The sequence below is a fragment of the Tenrec ecaudatus genome, chromosome 16, assembly GCF_050624435.1.
Source record: "Tenrec ecaudatus isolate mTenEca1 chromosome 16, mTenEca1.hap1, whole genome shotgun sequence".
Taxonomy (NCBI): Eukaryota; Metazoa; Chordata; class Mammalia; order Afrosoricida; family Tenrecidae; genus Tenrec; species Tenrec ecaudatus.
Genome location: NC_134545.1, coordinates 49,977,561 through 49,997,501, shown reverse-complemented (window position 1 = coordinate 49,997,501; position 19,941 = coordinate 49,977,561). Strand labels below are relative to the sequence as shown.

Genomic DNA, 19,941 nt, shown 5'->3' with positions numbered 1-19,941 from the left:
GGGGCAGTTGTACTCTGTCTGATAGAGTGGGCCTTTGGGCCCCACTTCCTAATTCCACACCTCCCGTATCTAGTAAGTTTCCAAACTATGCTAGTTCCATTTCCAAAACTGTCCTTCAACCTGTGCTGTTGAGTCAATTTCAAGTCAGAGAGACCCTACACAACTTGACTAAGCTATGAGCCTGGACCAACCCAATGGCACACAGTCTTCATGAAGAACAGTAATCTTTACATTCACAGATATTTTCTCCTGCAGAGCTTCTTGTGGGTTCAAACTGCTAACCTTTGGGTTAACAGCCAAGCGTGTAAACATTGCACATTTGGGGCTCCGTTTCATATTCATAATACTTTTTAAAAATCTCTGTTTTACTCCCTAATATCAAATCCAGTTTAGTTCTTGCCTGGACTATTTTTGCAATTAACCCAAATGTTTTACTCTTAACCATTGCCTGCCTTCTACTCAGTCTCCCACCAAGTTATCTTCAAAACAAAACAAAAACAAAAACTCTCGCCTACTTAACAATACGTGGTCCTGTTTTTCTTTCATTTTGTAGTTTTCTCTTTTTTAAACTCAACCTTCCGTCATAGAAAATTTCAATGGAATTGTTGTGGATCTGTCTTTTTGATGTTGCACACTATGGGCACATAAAATGTGTAGACCATTGTTTACTGGACATCTAGACCCTGTTGAGGGACATTTATATCATTCATATATGTTATCCTTCTAAAGAATACCAAGGGGAACCTCCTTGGACATGTCTCTTTGTGCACATGTACAGGTATGGAGATACCAACAAGTGACATTTCTGGTCAAAATAAATGTGGTGTACATTTAAAATGATACCGATCGAGTACTTTACAAAAGATTGCTGTCAATTTCAACTCCCTCTCATGTTTAGTGAAATGTATTTTTAAGATGCTTTTTGTAGTCTCGGATGTCTGATTGATCTGTCTGCTTATTTACTCAGTCACTGCCAGCCACTGTTCAGGTTTTTAAAGAGTACAAACGGTGTGCCATGCACTCTGCCGTATGTTGGGGATTTAGTGTTGGATCTGATAGATATGATCTTTGCCCTCATGTAGCTTGCACTCTAACCACATAGAATGTGTTGCTATTTTCTAACGTCTCAGGCTCTCTCTATGTATGCGGCTAATCTCCCTGCCTGGGATGACTTTTTTAACCAGGTTATATTTATTTGTTGTAATATCTTCTCCATTTCCTCTCAAGTAGTGTTAGGAGAGGCCTTCCTTAGCATTTCACTTACATCCTTGCTATAGCTTTTATCCTGGAGAATTTGATTATTTGTTTATCTGCGTGTACGTGTATGTCTGCATGTGTATGTGTGTACATACATTCTCTTCCCAATTGACTGTAAACCCAGTTAAGGGCAAAGGCTAGTGCTCTATCCCAACACCAAACCAAACTCATTGTCACCGAGTCGATGTCTACTCATAGCAACCCTATAGGACAGGGTAGAACTGCCCCTGTCAGTTTCTGACACCTTACCTCTTACTGGAAGTAGAAAGTTTAGTCTTTCTCTTGTACTGCCTTAAGCCTTGCTTAATGAATGTTAAATAGGTGAGGGAATAGCAAGCTATCAGATAAACCTATTTTGTTCAGGGCACTGTGATAGGGGCTATCCTCAAGGAGCTTAACCACAGTTAGGCCCATAAGAAAAAGATGAGGAAACTACAAGACAGGTTGTTGTGATAAGCTTTAGATTGAGGCACAGGTGAATTCTTAAGGAACATTTAAAGTGTGTGTTCTGGTTAATTTATAGAGGATGTCCCCCTTTGTTTTAGTGCCAGGCATTGCGAGGGATAAAATAAATATTAGATACACCCCCTGGGCTTAAGAGCCTTATGGTCAAATATGACCTTAGAGCAGGTTTGGGCAAATGATGGCCTAGCGGTAAACCCAGCCAGCCCCATTTTTGTGCAGCGCATGAACTAAAACCAATTGTTCTCTTTTATAATTAAAAACCTGAACACCAAAAAAACCAAAGAAGATAGTTGTTAACGTATGAAACTGATAGGAAAACTTAGTGTCCATGAACGAAATTTCTGTTGAAACAGAGCCTCTCTTATATGATTACACCTTGTCTATGACTGTTTTTTTCACTGGCTTTAATTGTAATGATGTGGCCCACCAAGCCTAGAAATATTTGCTACCAGGCCCTTTACTGAGGAAAAAGGAAATGGGGCAGGTTGAAATAATTGGAGAAGAGAAATGACATTCAAGCAGAGAGGGTTATGTTGACATGGACCACTGAATACTGGAAATCACTAGAGCAGCCGTTCTCAACCTGTGGGTTGTGACCCCTTTGGGGGACAGTCTAATGACTTTTTCACAGGGGTCTCCAGATCCATAACAGTAGCAAAATTACAGTTATGGAGTAACAATGAAAATAATTTTATGATTGCAGGGGGACACCACAGCATGAGGAACTATATTAAAGGTGGCGACATTAGGAAGGCTGAGAACCACTGCATTAGACAGCCTGAGAGTTGAAGTGATGCTCTAGCTCAGGCTTTTTGTTTAACAGAAGAGACACAAGCTTTGAAAGCGTGTCCACATGCACAGAGCTGGTGAGTGGCTGGATGCGCAGGTGCTCCTAGAGCAGGAGCTAGAGTGAGCCAGAGGATGGCGAGAGTATTGTGGGCGGAGTCTGACCGTGAATGTCCTTGGCTTTGGAAAAGGAAAGTTAAGCAACAGAGAACACACTGTGCTTTCTTTCCAAAAGTAATGTTTTGTATTTTCTCTTGATTTCTAGAAGGTCTTTGAGCCCTACTTTGAGATTTTGGAAGTATACTCTACAAAGGCCAAGAATTACGTCAATGGGCACTGCACCAAGTACGAGCCGTGGCAGCTAATAGCATGGAGTGTCCTGTGGACCCTGCTGGTCGTCTGGGTATATGGATTTGTCTTCCAGTCAGAGAGTAAGTATACTGCCTGTCACTAAAAGCATAGTGGTGGCATTTTTCTAGCATTGAAACTCATGGCCCAGTGGCGTGGCGGCTTGAGTTTTTGTTTGGTTCTGGTTTTTTAAATCTGATTCACTTGAAAGCTGTACAATACGTTATAGTTGGTGAGGTTATAATAGGACTGTTGTGTGAGTGTGAGTGCCATTTATGTTGATTTCCTTGGGTTGCAGCTGTGGTACGTGGGATTTTCTTGATATGGCTCTTCTAACCATTGTCTTTGTAACTCCCTCCAAAAGACTGGGGGAGACCATGCAGATTGGTACATATGCATTTTGTCTGTTGGGGCTGGGTAAGAAGCAGGAAGAGGACATTCACTACCATCAAGAGAGCAGAGCTAAGAGTGGAGAACCTCCTTTGGACCTCAAGAATCGTGCCCACCGAACCTCTTCAACCGAAGAGACACAGTTGTAAGACCAAGGAAGCAGCAGAGCCGTGGCGCAGGAGAAGCAGCAGCGTCCAGGATCCCAGCACACAGAGCCAAGGGAAGTGAGTGCCACTGGTCAGGAGGCTCTCTTGCCAAGTCAGAACTTCCCAGGCACTTAGTGAGGGAGCTGGGTTTGCTGATGTTGCCGAGCATCAGCTTAAGTTAGAGTGCCGCGCATTTATTATTGGCAGTTCTAAAAGAGCTTTATATGTTTCCTGGGCAGGGAAGAGGCCAAGGGACCACATGCCTGAGCGATGGAGGACCTGAGGGAGGTGTGCCTGGGCGCACAGCAGAGAAGAGTCCTCCTAATTGGCAGAACTGTATCCTGAGAATTTTTGATCCCGAATTGTAACCTGTTAACTTCCTCAAGGACCTCCATACTTGGGAGTGCTGTCTCGAGCTCTTGTGGCCCTTGCAAGGAATGAAGGAGGCCCGCCGAGAAGTAGAGTTTCGGGTTGGTGTCCGGGTCAGTGAGAAGGTTGGAGGGTAAAGGCGTGTCTGACCTCCATCTGATAGAGATGGACTTTCTTCTGGTAAGTTTGCATCTCCTTCCTTCCTTCTTGTGACGTCAGCTCAGACACCTCCCCACGTCTGTATTAGAGCAGCTCACGTAGAAACTCCTCGGAAGCTGGGCTTTAGAAGGATCCTTAGATAGCTCAGTGTGACTTAAACCTTCTCGAATTCTGGTTTCTTGCCTGGAGTTGCTAAAACAGGAATTTACTGCTTTCATTTGGGTTTACCTTCCTCAATGAAGATTAGCTGAATTTAGAGTAACGTTCATGCAGCGACCGTGCGTATCCCCATTGTTGGGGAGGCACTGTGCTCGGCCCCTGTGAGACTGATACAAGTGAGATAGGGTCCCTGTCCTCTTAGAGCTGAACTTTCACTTCAGGGCTACTGTCCTTTGAGCTTCATAGGCAGGGACTCCTCAGGACGCTTGATTGACGAGGAGACGTTCTACAGAAGATGAGCAGTGTGGAAGTGGTCAGCTACTTAAACCTTCTTCCTAAGGTGTAAGGCCCTCTCTTGCCCACCTCTTTTTCCTCACCCAGAGTCCTGCTGCCTGGTACTGCTTCGTGAATCATTTTCCCCAGTAGGCTGTGCTGGGTAACTTTTGCTTTATTTTATCCAAACACAAAAGGTGGAGTTTGTGGAGGATGTTCTGTAGCAATCTCTCTGCCCCTCTTCTCTCATTCTTCATAGGGTGTCTGAGTTAACATCCTGGGGAAAGGAACCTTAGCACATTGACCAGCCTCTTTAACTGTACATTTCTGTTTACTACTTCTTCCCCCAGTAACTTCAACTTTAGAAGCTAGGTTTTGTGTTTTGATAATGTGTGTGTTCATATGTGTGTGTTCCATAATGCTGCTCCATATATATATATATATCTCTTCACCACGCAGGTAGCCATTGTTCTGTTCCAGACCTAGTAAGCATTGCAAAACATGACAACCAAGAGGCAAATTTCAGTGCTTAGTGTTCTCAAATTAAAGTAGAATGAGGCGTGATCTATTATCTAAATGTTTTAGTTTACTCTAGTTTTAAAAAAAGTTTTCCTCTCTCCATTCCTACTCTTTGCAAGATTGTCTCATAACTTTGTAGAGTGGCTACGTTTTGCTGCCTCTGGTCAGTGGTTTGGCTGTGGGGAAAGCCCTGTCTTTCTGCTCAGGCTTATGAGTGTGGTATCTGCCATCTCACAGAAGTGTCCCATTCATAGGACTCTGAGGAGCAGCAGAAATGACAGGCTTCTTTTGAAGAAGGTGCATTTGTGAAGCAAGTTTGGGCTAGCGCGGTTTGTGTTTCCTTCTGTGATCACATAGTCTGTTCAGGGCTTCCCCTCGTGCATGGTTCTGCAGCTCACCGTGCCCTTGTGATCTGCCGAACTGGCAGGAAAGGCACAGCCTCCTTAGGTTCACCTGCCCTTCGTGTTCAAACAGGCATAGCCTGGCCTCTGAGCAGTCATGAGAAAATTATTAATAACCATCTATTAATGGGAAATGACATTTAAGTTTTATGAGCCATTTTTGGTTATTTTGTTTTTATAACATGTACTGTTTTCTGATATAAAAGAAATACATGTTCAATATAGGAAATTTTGAAAATCCAGATAGGCCAGAAGACCCAACTTGAAACCCTATGACCAATGTGCCTGTAGCTAAATCTGAGTCCGGTGGAACCAGACGGCAGTGTTTGCAGCTCAGAGCTGTACAATCTTGGCAATCTCATACACATCTACAGCACCCTGTTTAAGTTTTTAAGTTCTTACTAGAAGTTAGCATGATCAGAACATTTGCCCAAGAGATTGTGGACTGGTTGGAGAGAATTGCCTTTTTTCCCCCTTTTGCTGTAGGGCTTGCCTATTGTAAAAGTATTCTAATAATTGCTTCACAATCAAGTTACTGTTCCTATATTGCTCAAGAAATGGCTGAAGTTTGGACTAGTGATAAACTTTGCTGATCTTCAATTTCTAAACCTCCTCCTGAAAGGGAGAGTGGGGAGAGGGAGTTCTGTAATGAGATCAGAGGGTGTGGCAGTTAAAAACTGAGCAAGTATCAAGAGGACAGGAAAGCAGAGTGGTTTGGGCAGGGCTTAGCGCTCTCTGAGTGGTTATCTCTTCCGTAATGCTACTCCATGCTTATCAGCTGATACTGCTCTTATTGGTTATTTTGCCTTGGGTCGCCCATAGTGCATCAGCAGAAATCAGTCTTCTGTCGTGAGTGGAAGCAGTAAACACTCCCAGCGTCCAGTGTGTCATCTTGTGCAACTCTCCTAAATTCTCTTAGCCTGCGTCTTCACAGCACAATGGGCATCGCAATGCCTGTCTGACCTCGTCACAGGGCTCCCAGGAAGATTCTGGAGTAATTCATGTGGCAGGAATTTGTCAGCTGTAAAGTCATGTACCGTGGTTCTTACTGGTATTTTCGATGTGTTACCTTAGACATTTCTAAAGAGCTTACTTTCTGCTCCTTTGGGAATTACATGTTTGAGATAGCTTATGTTCAGCCCTTGATTACACCTTCTTATCATATTTAATTTCTCCCATCTTTGATCCTGCAATCTCTTCTTTTTGTCCTGCATCATTTTCTCTTGTGGCTTTCATAAAATCAATCTGTTCTTTCACCTCCACCTGGTTAGAGTACTGACCATTTGCAGATGTTTGGACTGGTTTCCATCTCATTACTTAATTACTTTTTCTGATAAATAAGGAAGTGTTTTTGTATTTCTTCAACTGTAACATTGTTGGGAATGTTCTGATAACTAGCACCTTAACTATTTAACCTTAGGCTATATTCGGTTGTCAGGCCGTTTTGATACTACTTAAAGTTATCTAGGACAGATCTTGATTAATAAAGGAAACTGCAGACGTTAGGAGAGACCACACTATTTTCATACAGAAGATCCCCGCAGCTGTGCATGCAGTGTACCTCAGTGTCCTGGTTTTGTCCCAGCCGTTCTCGTGTCCGCTCTGGAGGGTGAAGTGGAAAGCCACGGACACACTTGAAACAGAGACAGTTGTCATGGAATCCATGTACCTCATGGTAAGCCCACGTGTGTCAGGGAAGAGCTGTGTTCCACAGGGTCTTCAAGAGTTGATTTTTCATAAATGCACCATCAAGCTTTCCTTCCATCCTTCCTTCTGGCATTTTGTGAGTTGGGTGAACGTTTACAGAGAACATCTGTTTTCCACTCGACACTTTGTTCTCATTTTGTTTCATGTCGTTGACTGCAGTCTTCACAATGGAATGACATATATCCCACTTCCTACCTGTATGTCCTCCCAGTGTCCTCCTCGGTCAGCATCATTTTTTGCTGACCTTCCTCTTAGTTGATATTGCTTTCTCCGTCACACAGGGAGCACTGTCTACTCGCTGGTCTCTGATCTTGCCCTGCAGGTCTTCTCCCACCCTGGTGACCACCAGACAATGTATGGGCGTGTAACCTTCCTTTGACTTTCTATAAGAGCGGCCTCATGCAGTATTGTCCTTTGTGAGTCATTTATCTCACTCAGCAAAATGCCCTCCAGGTCCATCCATGTCCTCAGGTGTCCCCCCAGATTGGTTGTTGGACTCTTACCATTGTGTTCTATTCCATTGTGTGTTCCCATCATACTTTGTTTATCTGTTCTCGTCATAGGCGTTCAGGTTGTTTACATCGTTTTGCTATTGTGAATATTGCTGCCATGAGCACGGTTGGGCATTTGTCTAGTGGTGTCACAGCTCTTGTTTCCTAAAGATAGAGAGCTCGTAGGATTGCTAGGGTATGTGGTGTATGGCTTTACAGCTTTCTAAGGAAATGCTGAACTATTTTCCACTCTCTTTGTCCCATTAAAAATGTCATCAAAACTGTATGAGGATTCCAGTCTCTGCCCCTCAACAGCTCTGGGTGTTCCTGTTGTTTGCTACTCGTGCTGGTGTGGGATGATCCCTCTCATTGCCGTCTTTTGTTGGATCTGTCAAATGGCTAACGATTGTAAGCGTTTTCTCATGTGTTTGCTGACTGCTTGAATGTCTTCTTGCATGTTAATAACTTCTGCCCATTTTCTAATTGAACTTTTGGTCTTTCTTTTGAAGTGCTGAAGTTTCTATCCATTTTGTAGACTTATGCCTTGTATGATACGTCATTGCCAATTTATCCCCCAGGCTGCGGTTTCTACTTTTCCTCTTGTACTGAATTCTTTCTATGTGCCTATGTGTTTTAATTTTTAGGTGGTCCCCGTCATCTATTTTGTCTTCTGCTCTTTGTACATATTAACTTATGGTTGATAATATACTTTCCTATGTATCAGGACCTGTGAGCTTGTCACAATTTTTCTGTGATACCTTTCTTTTTAGGTTTAACTTCGAAGTCTTTGGTCTGTCTTGTGTTCATTTTCAATAGGGTGAAAGTATGGGTCTGTTAGATCTCTCTCATGGGATAGATAAACTTTGGTCCTTGGCTTTGCGTGAGAAAGAATTCATGCCGAAGCCTGGTTCGTGATCCCGGTGAGTGGCATGAAAGATAGAAGTTTCAGATTTCCACAGGCACCCTCAGGGCCCTTCACCCCCACGCTGCCTGCCGAGAAGCTGCTCTAAAGATGCAAATGTCCCCTGGTGGGCTCTGGGTGCTGCCTTTGCAAGTCCTCCCCTGGGAGGTGTGGTCGATGATACCGGTCAACCACATTGGCTGAATTGAATTCATCTAGCCCAAATGGGCCAGTCCAGGTGTAATGCTCACCTACGTGTCCCACCCCTTCCTGGCTGGAAGCTAGAACCTCTGAGCATGTGAAAGGGTACCCCAGTGCCTATGCCAGCTACATAACAGGTCCTGATTCCTTTTTCTATAATTGGCTGTTCAGTTTTGTCATCACCTTTTGTTCAGGAGACTGTCTCTTTCTCATCTACTGAGTTTCAGACTTTTATCAAAGATCTACTTCTGGGTTCTGAATTCTGTACCACCAGTCTACATCTCTGTTGTTGTACCAGTACCAGGCTATTTTGATGACCATGGCTGGGTAGTAGGCTTTGAGTTGGGTGAGTGTGAATGCCTTCTACTTTGTTCTTGGTTAATAGTGCTTTGCTTTTCTTGCTCTTTCTCCTTTCAGTATGAAGTTGGTGATTCATTTTTCTCTGTCTTTAAAGAATGATGGTGGATTCTAAATCAGGACTGCATTACATATATAAACTGATTCTGGTAGTATTGGCATTTATTTTAACAAGTCTTCCTATTTATGATATATTCTTCCATTGTTACTTTTTCTGTGCGTAGGTCTTAGTTTCTCTGGTTAGATTTATTAGTAAGTATTTCATGTGGGTGGTTATTGTAAATGGAATGTCCATTCTAGGGTTCTCTGTGGGAGTGTAGAAACATCTGTTTTTCGTGTTGATCTTGTACCTGTCACTTTGCTAAACCTGCAGGCAGTTCCGGTAGAGTTCTTGCTGAGTCTCTGGACTTTTCTATAGAGAGAGTGAGTTCATTGCCACTCGAATGCCATTTATTTCCCTTTCTGGCCTTCTTGCTCTTGTTAAGGCTTTCAGTATACTATTGAATAGGATGGAGTCAAAGGACATCCTTGTTTGGGTCTCATTCACAAGAAACATGATTTCAGTCTCCCTTTGTTGAGACTAATGAGGACCATCGGTTTTATACATCAACATTTAGTTATGCTGAGGATTTCCCTTTCTATTCTGTTCAGAATTTTTGTCAGGAATGGACAATGGATTTTCTAAAATGCCTTTTCTGATAGGATCGTGTGGTTCTTTTTATTTATGTGGTAGGTTATAGTGATTATTTTACTAATGTTGAACTATCCTTGGATGCCTGGTGTTGTGCCTACTTGATCATGATATATAACTTTTTCAATATATTGTTGGGTTTTATTTGCTTGACTTTTGTTTGAGATCATGAGCGATATTGGCATACAAATTATTTTTTTAGTAATGTTTTGCCTGATTTGGAGTATTACAATTATGCTTGCTTCATAGAAAGCATTAGGGAGCCCTCCATGTTTTAGTACATTCTAGAAATGTTTGGATAGAATTAGTGACAGCCTGTGAATGTTTGGTAGAATTTGCCAGTGAAGCTATGTGGTCTCAGTCTTCTTTGTTTTTGTTGATGGGAATTTTTACATACCCTGTTCAATTTCTTCCTTTGCTATGGGTCTGTTCAATGTTTCTACCTCAGTATGTGATAGTTTGAAGGGGTAAGTATGCCTTTAGAAATATGCTTTTTTATTCTAGGTTTTCACATTTGTCAGTATTGTTCTTAATAGTTTTTTGTCACTATTGTTCTTCAGCTTCTGATGTGATGTTGCCCGTTTTATTTCTTTATTATGTTATTTATATGATCTCATTCCATTACTTTGTTAGATTTGCCAATTTTTTAATCTATTAGCACAGAACAAGGGATTGCTCTATGGTCTTAATACCAGAAAAGTTGTGTGCTGAAGTTGTATCCTTTGACTCGATGTACTCAGTCTGCATTCTGGGAAATTAACCCCAGAAGCTGGACTATGTAAAGAAGAATGTGGCATCAGGATTGGAGGAAGACTCATAAGAATCTGATGTGCAGGTGCCCTAAGCTTAAGAAAATGAAGTGGACTTCAGGTAGTTATCAATGAAGGTGAAAGATCTTCAGTATAGATTATACCTCAACATGAAACAAAGTCAATACAAGGGAACCAATAAGCAACATCATGATAGATAGTGAAGTTAACAGGGTTTCGTTTTATTTGAAAGTGTCATCAACACCCATGGGATGAACCAAATCCACGGCCATTAACTGATTCTGACTCATAGCGACCTCTTAGGACAGAGTGGAACTGCCCCTTCAGTTTTCTGAGCTGTCAAGAAATCAAAGAATGTTGCAGGACTCCTGTTTAAATATTTAAACCAATGAATTACATAGCTCGTGAATTATGCAGCAATAAAGCTAAAAAGAAACAAAGCAACCAAAGAATGCATTTCATGGAGCAAATGTCTGCAATGAGCCTCTCTAAGATCTTAGAAAACAAAATTGTCACTTTGATGGTGTAAGTTTGCCTGACCCAAGGCATGACATTTTCCATTGCTTAAAAGACGCCTTGCAATAATGGGATGGTGAAGAAGACTGAGCATGCCACGGACTGCCAATAAATGAACAGGTCTCTCTTGGATAAAGGACATCCGAATGGTTGATGTCAAGACTTGTGTCACTTACTTTGGATACGTGATAGGGAGCAATCAGTCCCTGGAGGTGGACATCATCCTTGGTAGAGGGTCAGAGAAAACGTATGACTGACCCTCAACAAAATTAGTAGACAAAAGACAGGGTTGTGTGTGTGTGTGTGTGTGTGTGTGTGTGTGTGTATGCGAGCCCGTAGGGGGTTGCTATGAGTTGCTCTGACTCAGCAGTACCCAACAGTGCTCTGTGGGGTTGGTTTCAGGGGTGGGGATAGATGAGAGAAGGAATTGTCTCACTTTCTGTGTATGTGTCTTTTGACGTATTTTGGAACTATGGAGCATTTATTCAAAAACTTAAAGGTTTCATTAAATAGGAAAGCAATTTCCAGAACAGGCACAAACATAGAAAGCAACACGTATTAGTGACTTTCCAAGGTCAGTCGGAGGGAAGGGAAAGGAAGCCCTGATGGAGGGCACTGAGCTTCTGTTGAGATGATCAAAGAGTCAGGAAAGACTGGCTAGTGGTGATGGTTGAGCAGTATGATGGACATACGTAATGTCACTGAGCTGTACCTGTGAAGATTGTTGAAAGCAGACATTTTGAGAAGAGTACATCTTTCCTCCTGTATTCTGAAGGCAAGTTGAGGATGCTGGTGTCATACTGAATAGCATGCATATTATGATGAGCTGTTTATTCCATGAACATTTATTTGCCTAATAGAACCATTTGCTTCTATTAGGTTTATGGTCAAGGTTTAAGAAGAAATGTTTTAAGCTGGCCAGGAAGATGCCCTTTGTGGGCCGCAAGGTGAGTGGAATCTTTGTAGATTTTCTCTTTCCTCCCATTAATGATGGTATTTTCTTTCTTCTATCCATTTATCCCAGTATTCTCGGGGCGACTTTGTCCCCATCTTCAGGCAATGCTTGGCAGTGTTTGGAGGCAGGTTGGGTTGTCACGCGTGGGGTTGGATGGAGGCCAGGGAGGCTGTCAGCATCCTGGATGTGCAGGAGAGCCACCACCACAGAATGATCTGGCCCAAATGTCAGCACTGTCAAGATAGAGACAGTCTGACCTGTGCTGTTCCCCAACAAATCTGTCTGGGCCACGGCAGATGTGAGAAGCTTGATGAACATGGAATACCGGAGACCTGAGAGACGGGGCCTGAAGCCTTGGAGCAGGTCTCAGTGGTTTTCCATTTCGATGTTTATCTGGGGATTGTGTGCTAATGCCGCTCAGGGATGTGTAGGCCCTTCGGAAAGCTTGGATAAGGAACATGTTAGGCTTTGCCGGCAGTCGGCTCTGGCATAGCTACTTTGGCCTGTGTGGAGGAAAGCACCCATGGGACAGCTGGGAAAGGACGCAGCTGCCTGTGTTCTACTCAACTTTTCTGTATAAAGACCGGATTTGGCCCCTGGCCGTAGTTTGCTGATTGCAGGTGCAGCCATTCAGGGAGATAACAAGTGAGTCTCTTGGTCTTTGTACCTATCTGCGCTGGGTCCCCTCCACCCTCCACCCTCCACCTTCCCTTGAAGGTAAGATATCCACCTTTGTACCCTGTTGTTTTTGTCTTTATGGCAGATGAAGATCAACAGGGTGTGCCTTTGGCACATGAAGCCAGCCTGCCCCTGGACTTTCCTCCATTCTCTCTGGACTTCTTTTGCCCCTGCCCAAGAGCTAGCTCTCAGTGAGAATCCCAGTTCCCTTTCCTGGCCACACTCAGACCCATGCAGGCAGACCATTGTGCTACCTTCCCCAAACACATGCAGCCAGGCTGGTTTTCTGAGAGAGAAGTCGAAGTGATAACTCGAGCAGAGAAGGGGAATGAGAATGAGTAGACTTCTACTAAAAGCTTTCCAAATATTAGTGAGTAAATGGATAAGAGCTATAGGATCATTTTTTCCACAAACAATTTGAAGTCCCCTTGTATTTACATCCCGAGTCACTTTAAGTCCTAGAAATAAATTCCCATTAGTCTGGGAGAGTCCAGGGTCACAGGAGGTCTTACAGAGGATTGACCATACGGCAAAATATGTCAGATTTCTCATGTTTCTCTTCTGACCCTCCTCATAGACAATATAGGAACATCCAGCTTTTGAGACAAATGAAGGCTTGGGTTCCAGAACCCATTGTTAAATCTGTAAAGTACCAGAATTAGAGGGGCCTGAGGGGCTATGTAATTACCCTTCATTTTTCAGAAGCAGATTCTAAGTCATTTAGTGGTGTGTTTGTGTGTGTGTGTGTCTGTGTGTCTGTGTTTCTCTTATGCACTCATACTCATTTGTTCGGCACATTTTCTGAGTGCCCATTTACTACCGGATACTCTGGACGCTGGCATAACCATGTGTTTCCTGGTGTGATACTGATGTTTTAGTAGGAAAGATGGAAATTCATAGACAAATTAAGGATTTCACTTTGAGATCAGTTCTATTAGGAAGCTAGAATTGGGTAGGTTGGTGTAGACATGGGCAAGGATTAGAGTCGAGATGTGTAGTGCTGTGCTCTCTAACATAGCTCATTATCATTTTTATGTGTTTCATGTTAATATAATGTCATGCCATGTATACATACACATCCTTTATTCACAACTTTACAACTATGCCCCTAGCATATCCTCCTGTGCAGATTTCCCTGAGAGCCATATCTGTCTGTATTCTAAGCATCCAGGGTGGGCAATGAGACCATTCAACTAGTTTAGAATGAGGTCTCGTACTTCAAACATTTGTCAATATATTGCTGCGAACAATCACTGTAATAGGTATAAACTCTTACATGTAAGGCAAACTCCACACCGACCCTGCACATCTTTGATCACAAAGAGCAGCTGCTGTCCTTCTACCCCCTTACCCTGCTCTAGTGCTTTTCCTCCTTTCTGTCCTCCTCGCTGACAGACAGCTCCATGGGAATCTGTAGCTTAGTACGGGTATGCATCAATGTCCGCTATGCTTTTGGTGATAAAATGATGTCATATGATTTAGACTGTTTTGGATGTTGTGCGAACACTGTAGTATGTCTAGTATGCATATTTGTATATACTGGATACACATTAATCAAAGTAACTTTGAGCAAGCTGCTCTGGCTCTGTGAGCACCTGGAGCTTTCCCAGCAGTCCTGAGGAGAGCCTGGCTGGGATTGGAAGCCCTGAGGGATGGAGCAAGGAAACTGCAGCCCAACACTTCCCGACAAACATCTACTTGTGGGTGTCTGGGCAGGGCATGTACCACCAGCCCAAGCTTCTGTCCTGCTCAGGCTTGGGGCTGTCAGGCTTTGCACAGCTCCAGCAAGGTGGGCTCACAGCAACTGCAAACGCTAGACTGAGGCTGTCCCTTTAAGCAAGCCCCTCCTCCTGCTCCCTGAATAAAAGTCAGTTGAGCATTGTTACCTGAACTCAGCAGTACTTACCTGTAGCTGCTCATATTTGGTGTGTGAGTCAGTGAGTGAAAGAAAATGCCTCTGAAGCTATGGCTAGGAGGATGTTAACTAAAGAGACATAGCTGACACATGCCAAAGCAGAAAGGACCTTCGTGCCTCTACGCATGTTAGCGTCAAACATTACAAGCTGTGAACAGCTTGAGATGTAATGCAGTCCTCCTGGCCATTCTTATTTGGTACATGGGGAGTTGTGCATGGTCCCCAAATTCGTGGCACCGAAGGAGCCCCTTCTCACTTGCACGGGATGCTGTAGCTTGGCCTGATTGCTGGTGCCATTGGTGGCTCTCCTTCCATTGCTGTAGCTGCTGCCAGGGCAAGTACAGGGTCCAAACACTGCCCTCCCAGAAGGCCTGCCTTCAGCAGAACCACGCCCAGTGTCAGCGCTGATGTCAGAGTGGTGGAGGGAGGCCTATGAGGGAAGGGAGTGCCTCTTCAACCTCGGAGGACAACGTTGGCTTTTCAGATGTGTGAGGGGCTATTATTGCACATGCGAGAACTCAGTGAATGGTCAGCAGAGCGCCACCGCTGTCCACGAAGAAGATACTCTCCTAGCTGTGGAGCCTCAGGCCGGTGCCCATTGAGTCCTTGCTGGATATCATACTGGCTCTTCTTCTCACCACCCTCTGCCCTCCCGGCTCCTTCACATCCTTTTCTTGCCTTTGTAGATCCAAGAGAAACTGAACAAGGTCAAGAGTGATGTTAATAGGAACATGTCCTTCCTGAAAGTGGACAAGGAGTATGTGAGAGCCCTGCCGGCCCAGGGTCTGAGTGCGGCCGCCGTGCTGGAGCAGCTCAAGGAGTACAGCGCGATGGGTAGGTGCTCGCTGTGCGCGGGCCCTTGGGCCCTTACCCCCGTGCTGTGTCTGCTTTGAGCACTTGCCCCGATTCCAGGTGGCTGTCCCCTTCTGAGTGTGGCGCCCCCTCTCCCCAGCCCTGCCCTGAAGGAGCCCGTGGGAGACCGGTTTGTCCGGGTCCCTTTCACAGCTTGGCCTCCTCGAGGGCCTCCAGCTGTGCTCCTCTGCAGTGTTCTCTGAGACCTCACAGCCAAACGAAGTCTGAAGGGACAAGGTCTGAAGGGCGGGCTAAGGGTTTCTAACAAAACTCTGCGGGGACAACTTTGCTCCCTTGACGAATGAGCAGGCACGTCGTTAGGATGAGGGATATTCCTGGTAAAAGCTTTCCTGGTCCTTTACTACGAGTGCAGCACTACGTTTTCTTTAAACCTAGGAAGCCCCTCATGATCATCCCTGTCCTTAGAGAAAGTTTGTGAAGAGTGGTGCCTTGTTTAGGTGTCTCTGAGTCACGTCTGAGGAAGCTGCCCAGCTTTCCCCATGCTCACCCCTGACAATCTCACTGCCATTGAATACATTTGAAGTGTCCGTGACCCAATAGGATAGAGCAGAACTGGTCTTTCGGGTTCTGAGACTTTCACATCTTGACAGAATCAGGCAGCCTCATCTTCCCTCATTAGAGGAACTGGTGAGTCTGAACTGCTCACCTATGCTTAGCAGCACATGGAGTAACCCCCTCCACTTCCAGGGACCCCTTTGCTCGTTGCTTAGGAACACAAGGAGCAGTCACCACTACTTTCGGAGCCGACCCTCTGCCTTGAATGTTAGGGGCCAGCAGTTCCCTTGGCAAGCCACTGTTGGGGCTGGAATTATTTTTTCAAGACTCCCTAATGAAACTAAACCAAGCATTTCACAGAGAGAACTTCTATGCAGTCATCTACTGACTACAGAGACTGATTTGAACAAATTTTGTGTGGAATAAAGACGTGTGTATGAAGTAGAGCCTGCAGTAGCAATACTTTTGACATCCTCATACCAGATATTAAGATTCTGGGTATGCATGTATGCCAAGGGTAAACATACCTAATAGCTCAGTGATCAAATGTGCAGTCCATTATATTAGCCTAGATTCACTTCCTGGTTCTACCACTTAAATATCACCATAGATGAGTTACATAACTTTTGCATGTCTCAGTTTCTAAGTCTCTGTATTGGAGACAATAATAATAATATTTAAATGATATTATAAGGGCTAAGTGAAATCGTATGTGTAAATATGTTACATACAGTAAGTGCTAAATAAATCATATTAAAATTTTCACACAAACATTTCTATTAATTCATTTAAGATCATGCTTACAATAATTAAAATAAGCATTCTAGTTTGCGATAATTTTAGATGTATACAGAATTGCAAAGGTGGTGCAGAGTTCTCAAATACTCTTCACCCCATTCCCCCTTATTTAACAGCTTTATATGAAAAGGCTTCAAAAAGTTTGTCTTTAAATCTTAAAAAACATATTCCATTGTCTTTTGATTTTGTTTTCCCTTGAAGTTATTGAAGCTGTCCATAGAACACTGGCACATTTCACATAAAACGGAAAACGGAGAGATTACTATTGGTACAGTACTACAAAGTACAGATTCTCATACAAAGTCATATAAACTTAAAATTCTCTACAAAGTCTCCCCTGAGTGTCCACCACAAGTGCGCATTTTTCTACTCTAGGACCTTAGCATAGTAAATTATGAGTTAGGCATCACCAGGTCAGCAGCTCAAACCTCAACAGTCGCTCCCCAGGAGAAAGATGAGGCTGCCTGCTCTTAGAGATGCACAACCTTGGAAATCCCTGGGGCAGTTCCACTCTGTGCATAGCATAGGCTCAGTAGCCGTGAGTGTGGTTTGGGTCTGATGGTCCAGTCTGGGATACCACATTGCATTTGGAGAGATACATTTTCAATTCTTAGTTGGTGTGTTTTGGGTGGTACAGAATCACATAGAGTCTAGAGTATCCATAGTCATGGTATAAAGCTGGGGGTGGCCTCCAAGGCCTGGGTATTAAAAGGCCCTATGATTGCGAGGGCTGGTTGCTGCCACTGTGTTCCCTTCCCTCCAACCTTTAAGACACTGGCCATTGCCACATTCTGTAGTGCTAATAAAAGGACAAGAAATGAAATCATGGACCAAGTCCCTTGGAAACTTGTTGGTGCTGAGTTGAGCATTGGTCTCGTCAGCTCTGACAGGTCTCAGTGTGCTCCCCTTCCAGGAGTCCAGGGATCTGTCTTCCTGCTTCTCCCTCAAAGCTAGCACTGGGCTGTTCAATGGCAGGTCTGTGGTTAGAAGCCCCGGCCTGCGCCTAGGAGAATGATGAAGCAGTCTGACTCCATAAAGACTGAGAGCCTTGGAAACCGGGTAGGGTCAGTCCTATTCTGCCCATCAAGTTCCTCTTGAGTGGAATTAACCCAACAGCAGTGGGCTCTTTCTGTTTGTAAAAGACTGGTGGCACCCCTGGTTGAAGATGAGTTTGGTGCTGAGCAGTGTCCCCTGGGGACAGTGCGAGAGTGAGCTCACAGCCTGCCAGTGCTTGCTAGACTGAGGTGTAGGTCAGGGATCTGCTTGTGGATTTGCTGTCCAAACTGCCGCCATCCTGCCAGAGAGCGGAGGCCTTTGTGCAGTCTCTGGCCGGTGCAGTTCTCAGTGTGTGCTCGGACAATAGCACAGGGTGGCCCTATCTACCCTCCTTGGGCATCCCTGTTGCCGTGAGACAGGGGTCAGCCAGGCCGTTCCCCTCTATCTTTCTGTACCCTCTTCTGACACCAGCTGTTCAGCCTGTAGCACTCCTGTGCTGAGTTCCAGAATCCATTGGAATGGCCACACAGAACTCACAGATTATACTCACAATTAAAGGTGGGGGTTATTAGCAAAATTAACAAATTACCACAAGATAACTTTTTTTCCCCAATAGCAACACCTCTGCTCGGCCACAGCCAAATCTCTCTCTAGTCCTCAATTCTCAGCCATGTGGTCTGTGGCCTTTGTCTTGTGGGCCAGCAAGCCGGCCTACTGCAGAGCCTCAGTCTCATAGTTTTGGAGTTGTCCCTCTGTTCTGTCTCAGGGTCTCCTGCTCTCAGCCTCTGGTACCATGTCCTTGGCTCCGCCAGCTCAGACGGAGATCTCAAATGTGCTCCCTTTCCAGGGGTCCAGGGTTTTATATCTCTGCTTCTGCCTCACAGATAGCTCATCCTTACAGCAGAGAGGGGTGGTAGTACTCCAACTGACCAGTCCCCTCTATTGGTGTGACACTTGCCCTACGTGCACAGTGCCACCCAGTCACCGGTGGGAATTGCAGAGACTTGGGTGGAAGAGCCATGTGAAGCCGTTCACTCCATGACGGTGTGTTGCTGTACTAGGCTTCTTGTTACCCGCTTCCCATACGACTTGACATGGTTATAGCAGAAGGACCCACGGCCCCCGCATCACTAGGTTTGTGGATCTGAAGTAGTAAGTTGGGAGGGAGCACTGTGGGCAGGAAGTGACACTTCTAGCCACCGGCTGTGTTCCTCTGGGAACTGTGCCTCTGAGCTTTATGCAGCGCTGACCGTGCCCCAGATCTGCAGGGTTGCAGCCTATGGTGCGGGTAAGCTCCAGCACAGAACAAGACGGAAGGCCACCAGCCAGTGGGGGGGGGGGGGGGGCGGGGGGTGAGAAAGCGACCGCTGTGACTTCACCTGTATGGAGTAGTCTGTGCTCCGTGGGGCTTTCCCAGGCTGCCATCTCCGGGAAGTGGGTTGCCAGGCCTTGCTCACCACCTCTGGGTGGGATCACACTGCCAACGTTCAGCCAGAAGGCAAGAGCTTTAAACTGTTTGCCCCACCAAGGCCTCCCTTGATGCCAGCAGCCAGTGGCGATGGCGTGAGGTCCGGCTCGGCTGAAGGGTGGAGGCCGAGTCCAGGGTGCTGGATAGTCATTCTCTCTCATCATCGTTTGTCTAGACTTGGGCTCTGTTCCTTGCCTCTGACCCAGCTCACCGCAAGGTCAGACCTAGCTCCCCTTAAGAGGTAAGAGTTACAGTCTTGCAAACCCACAGGGTCACTATTTGTGCTGTCCAGTAGGGTTGCTATGAGTCAGAATTTGCGTCTATTTTCTCTGCCAACTGTTCTGACAGCTTCCCCACCTCCCAACAAATGGTTGGGAAGGGAGAGGAGGGAGAAGACCAGGGCTTGACAACAGAACAGCAGCATGGACCAAGAAAATACCTGTGCTTTTCAAAGGCGGGTGAGGATGGATGAGGACAGTCTTATCCTGAACTGTCTTTATTGTGCCTAAGGGTTTTCAGTGACTTTCCCAGCAGCCATTGTAATAAGTGAAGATTATACTTTATTTTGCATTGATAGCAATTTATGGACAATCTTTTCTTTCCTGATTTGACATGAGTGTCCTTGGAATCCCATTCAATTGTGGTCATTGTTCTTCTTACCCTGGGGTTATTCCTGACTGTGTCAAAGTAGACCGTAGAGTCTTCCCAAAGGTTCCCATGTACTGACTTAGTGGTCTGACCTTACTCCACAGATGTCTCCTGGCAAGAAGGGCGTGCCTCGGGAGCCGTGTACAACGGGGAACAGAAGCTCACGGAGCTCCTTGTTAAGGTATGCCCCACCACGGGATGGACACATC

General features: G+C 45.0%; 1 protein-coding gene across 2 annotated transcripts in view; it reads left to right on the top strand.

Annotated features, from left to right (window-relative positions):
- Positions 1-19,941, top strand: part of LOC142428742 (sphingosine-1-phosphate lyase 1) — a 66,051-nt gene that overhangs the window by 18,755 nt on the left and 27,355 nt on the right. The window contains exons 3-6 of one of the 2 annotated variants that reach the window (XM_075533559.1): positions 2,774-2,939; positions 11,786-11,853; positions 15,141-15,288; positions 19,837-19,913. In XM_075533559.1, coding sequence (XP_075389674.1) covers positions 2,774-2,939; positions 11,786-11,853; positions 15,141-15,288; positions 19,837-19,913 — 459 coding nt within the window. The remainder of the gene's footprint in view (positions 1-2,773; positions 2,940-11,785; positions 11,854-15,140; positions 15,289-19,836; positions 19,914-19,941) is intronic. The other variant, XM_075533560.1, reaches the window with a different exon arrangement.